Below are 5143 nucleotides of genomic sequence, written 5' to 3' on the forward strand. Positions count from 1 at the left end.
GTTTCAATAATGCTACAGTTAGTTTATATACACACAAAATAGTTTTATGCTGACATCAGTTTCTGTTTCTCTTTTGTACACTTATGACCACACGATGATGTTAATTTGCAGATCAGCGACCATATACCGGCGTCAGTAGATAAAGCTATAAAACTATTATACCTTTAGACGACCCATATAAGAATGTATATTTTTGTATTAACACTGAATTGCCTTGTTATCGATTTTTAATGTTCTTATTGTGTGTATTCATTCATAGTAAAGACTGAATAGAACTTAGACTGTATAAGGGTATACAAATTGTGTCTGATAAGGAATTATGCAACGCGTGTCCATATATGGAGAACCGACAGAGCGTGTACGTTCAAGTGCAAAAGTATAGCCTGTAGGTATGTGTGTCATATCTAACGTATTAGCAGAGACTAATAGGAGAAATTGCACGATGACGCCTCGAACCCGAAATAGCTGCTTGTATCATCCATTCTCAGGAGATTCTGTCTGTGACGTATGACTCAGAGGCACAAGCACACGTTGTTATTGTGAATTGCTGGTATACAACAAGATGTGTATGAGAAAATACAAAGACTTCATATGAAGTATATATCACCTCTGTACGTATCTTGGCAAATATATAGACTGGAAGAAATTTGATACCTAATTAGTGTATGTAACAAGAAAATAACTGCCCAGACGTTACTCCGTTGTAAATAATCGCCGAAACACAGCATAGGCGCATCTTGTAAACAAAACCTCAGACCAGTCGACGTACTGGCCCTTAAAGGTTCCCGGGGAGGTGGAGTGCCCTATACTAGCCTAATGGCTAAAGCTTCAGTTCATCACGCTGAAGACTTGGGTTTGATTCCCCACATGGGTACAATGTGTTTCTGGTGTCCCCGGTTGTGATATTGCTTCAGAACTGCTAAAAGTGGTGTAAAACCAAACTCACTCACTCCTTAGGGTTCTAAACGTAAATTTAACACCCTCACAAACATCGTCATCGAAAAATCAGTTCTTGTGTTTCTGTTTACCTCCACCCAAAACGGGTGAATGCTTTCGTTTACCTTGCAGAGATGTGACAGATAAGCATCAGTGACGATGTGATCACCTATTAAATGGTATCTGCACGCATGAAAAGAGCTCGAGAGCCGTACTATGAATATATGTGTGGTCGCTCATCAGTAAGCAGGTGCGTGTTGTTATTTACCTTGTAACTAGTAGAGTGTACAAGGTTCTTGAAACGGATGGGTCGTCTCCCGAAGTAATACACAACCCTGGTATTGGGATTTATCAGATCCAGAAGAAAGAAAGAAAGAAAGAGAGAGTAATTAATGAACTGATGTGTGATTGTTACATACTATCAGAAAGCATTCTCTAGACCAATCAGATTTAGTGTTAGATAAATGACTAGGCTGATCTGTGGAAGTTATGCTTTGATTGATCATGAACTAAACAGACATTGTCTAGCTACAACATTTGTAAATTATTTTCAAAATATTTCCCGTAGTCAATGACATGGTCAAACGCATACCTTTGGAAAATGTATTGGCCCACAGGGCTGGCTATAAAATAAAGTTGTAAGCCCGCCATGTAACTAGCAAACAGCGGCCCCGCCGGGCAGACTCTATTTCATACACTGATTACCATTGAAACTCAGGTGAAAATGAAGTGTGCATCCCCGTTTCTTTCAGTTCAGAGATCCTTTAAATGGTTGTGTGTTCGTCAACGAGAATAAGAGTGTTCCCTTCTGTACAACCTTCAGGTCACAGTGACCCATGCTACGTGGTACAACAGTTGAAGTCTCTCTGTGTTCATCCTGGGAAGTGAATCCGTTTTAAAAGACAGTGAATAAACAAAGATATGAGCTATCTTTTCACTGAGCTGTAATTAGTTATATGTGACACCCACGCACTGCTAAGCGCCGTTTAAGAATATGAATGTAAACCGACCGAACTTTGTTAACGTTGAAAATATAGTTTTCATAGTTACAAGCAGCAACATTTACATTGACAAGGGATAAATCTAAATTTGATTATTTTGAGGATACAGCATTACTGCAGGGGCTGACCGGAAGAATGAGTTTGGTTACATGCCGCTATCAGCAGTATTTCAGCAATATCAAGGTGGAACACCAAAAATGGGCTTCACACACTGCGCCCGTATGGAGAATCGAATCCAGGGTTGGTTTTGGTATTGAAGTCAGAGAAATCACGCAGATATGTCCGGAACAGAACCATTGGGCCTCTTTTCTTTGGGGCTAAGTCTACTTCCGGGATAAAAATAATATCCTTGTTTCATTTTCAACAATGATACATTACTACAAATAATTAAGCAGTGAGCAAAACTCATTCAATCACACTTAACACAATGTACAGATGACAGCATGGCCAGAGGGACCAGGTCCATTTCAACATCGTCCAGCCCTTACGCAATAAGTACCTTGTGAATTATAACTTCTCATTGTAATTAGGGCAGTTGGTGATTGAGTCAGAGGGCGATTGCAGCATTGTGTTAATTACCAGTAGCCTTGATGAGATTAACATAAGCCCTCCTGAAATCTGGGGAGGGAGTATGGTTTCAGTACTGCACAGGGAAGGGAGGCGGGGGCGACTGGAGGTTCATCTAACAACAGTGAAATTCGTGGAGATTGTCGGTTGAAAATGAACTGTGCACCACATGCATGCACGCACGCACGCGACAGCCCCTGGTGTTAAACGGCTCGGAATCTTGGAGTAAACGACAGTGTTCTGTGGCGTACCGTGAACTGACTCTCAGCAACCCATGCTTGTAAAAGGAGACTAACGGGATCGGGTGGTCAGACTCGCTGACTTGGTTAACACATATGATGGCTTCCCAGCTGCGAAGATCAATGCTCATGATATTGACCACTGGAGTATTCACAGATCGCTTTCATTACCTGGCTTAGAGCGACGTTAAGCTTAAACAAACAACGGTTTGAGAGGGTCTCCACACAGGTGAAATTCTCTGGGGTAGTAATTTACTTGGTATCAGTGGAACACTACTCTAGCGGTGGTAAATTCAGCATGTCCGCTAAGCATTGAATGCCCACAGTATACCTTTTTAGTTAAAATCCCACAGATTTGAGCTTCAAATATGGAATAAACTGAACACCAGTTTATATATTATTGTTTTATTCATGTACACATTGTATATCTCCATACTAAGAGAAAACTCCATTCCCAATCAACAACAAAGACACATATATGCATTCACTCATCACAGATGCCGCAAGCTTGTATAGAGCGAAATGTTTTAAGATAATAGATATAATAAAATTAATAACAGATAACAAGTTCTCATAATCCTGTTTTAAATAATTAAAATCGAAATGAAATTTAAAATTTAGTCTGCGATAACATGATGAATAGATCACGTATAAGAGGGCGGTTAGAGATAAAATGAAACTAAAAATGAATCTTCATGATCAGTAAGAACGGTTGTGAGAATTATGATTTATGACATAAGTCTTCCTTCGAAGAAAGCGTGATACAACATCTAACGTATTCAGTAGAACTGTAGAAGGGTAAAAGTGCGTAAATAGGGACCGTTCATAGTTTATCACTAGGGGTGGGGGTGGGGATTTTTATATTTTTTATGTACAAAACTGGCTGGCTCCCCCACCCCACCCCCCCCCTTCCAATACGTGGGACAAAACGAATAGCCTCCCCCCTCCCCCTCCCCCGCATTCTATGTACAAAACACATGACCAGCACCCCACCCCACCCAAGCCCCCGCGTATCAAGGGTGATATTAACAGCTTTTGTTCATGTACAAAATAGCTGCCCCCCACCAAAATATCTGTACAAAACAGCTGACCCCCTATATTCTGTGGGGACACCACCCATCCCTGAAAATCCCTGAAAACAATTAAACACATAAATTAAACAATCATAAATACGACCCAGGCGCTTTTGAGCGATAAATACATGAATAATGTGGACAATATTTCCCTAAGGGACGTGCCATAAATATATTAGAAGATCACTGACATTACACATAACCGCGTGATTGATCAGCCACCTGATCGTAACATACATGCTATGTACAATCCTCGTTGTCTTGCAACGATATAGATTTACGGACGGTTAATGGCACAGGTAATTTTTTAACAACGTGTGGAAGGTGTATTCCCATCGCCATACGTATACTGCATTTGCTAAGGTGCTCTAAACTGCTGGGTTCGACCGAAGATGGCACATGTTCACACACATCACACAAACCGTCAACATGAACTCGGTCGTGAAGAGTTACGAGAAAGGGAAGTAACTTGTGTTGAACCTGTCTTTCACACTTGAGCAGTTCAACACAACACCTGAGGTTGTTGAGTGTTGCACGGTATTTTCGGCAGGATTTCTCCAAAGGAGTCATGAGAGTTGAATCTCTCAGATTTGGATTGGCTCCATGTTGTAGTAATATCTTCGTACAATTAACATATCCCAGCTCAGCTGCAGTATGAAGCGCTGTCTTTCCGTTCTCCATAAGTTCACAACCTCTGGCGTTCACATAATTTATGTTTGCTTTAGCACCGATTAACCGGCTCTCCTCGCAAAGCAGTTTCAGCATTGCTTCATCGTTAAGTCTGACGGTTAATAACAGAAGAGGACAGCACAGACTCACTCGCATGACTTCTTCTCCAAATGTTCGCATAATATATCGTGCGTAATCCAGGTGACTGTACATTACGGCAAAACGAAGCGCTTCCAGTGGAGGGTACAGTATGTCCCCTCCCCTGTCTGTAGTAACAGGATCGCTCCTCAGTCGATATCGCTCGATTTCTTCAACAGAAGATCCATTCCTTATTGCGCTAATATATTTTAACATCGCGTGTCCGTAATCTTACCCCTTTTCCCAGTGTAAGAGGTTATATCCAGAAAACAAATATCCCGTACAGAAGATTTGTCCTCTCCAACAGTAAACACAACACGTCTGATCACGTGTCAGACTATAAATAGACTAAGCTGGCCATTTGTGGCCAAAGGAATCGATACTTGACTGTGACGTCACAGAGAACTTGGCTTTGATTGGTTTAGCATTTACACGCTGGCTACTGTAAGCTTTTACAACTGATTATAACCGATCCCAGAGCCAGCTACTGGAACACATCGTGACTTGGTTTTATATTTCA

At 41.2% G+C, this 5143-nt stretch overlaps 1 protein-coding gene across 1 annotated transcript; it reads right to left on the reverse strand.

Annotated features, from left to right (window-relative positions):
* Positions 1 to 3796: 3796 nt before the first annotated feature.
* LOC137261633 (ankyrin repeat domain-containing protein 9-like) lies at positions 3797 to 4839 on the reverse strand. The gene has a single exon (XM_067799411.1). It carries the CDS (start codon positions 4837 to 4839, stop codon positions 4057 to 4059), a length of 783 nt encoding a protein of 260 aa, XP_067655512.1. The 3' UTR covers positions 3797 to 4056.
* Positions 4840 to 5143: the final 304 nt, after the last annotated feature.

Source organism: Haliotis asinina, chromosome 14, assembly GCF_037392515.1.
Source record: "Haliotis asinina isolate JCU_RB_2024 chromosome 14, JCU_Hal_asi_v2, whole genome shotgun sequence".
Classification (NCBI taxonomy): Eukaryota; Metazoa; Mollusca; class Gastropoda; order Lepetellida; family Haliotidae; genus Haliotis; species Haliotis asinina.

Coding starts and splice junctions, on each gene's coding strand:
- LOC137261633 (XM_067799411.1), bottom strand. CDS start 4,839: ATGTTAAAATATATTAGCGCAATAAGGAATGGATCTTCTGTTGAAGAA.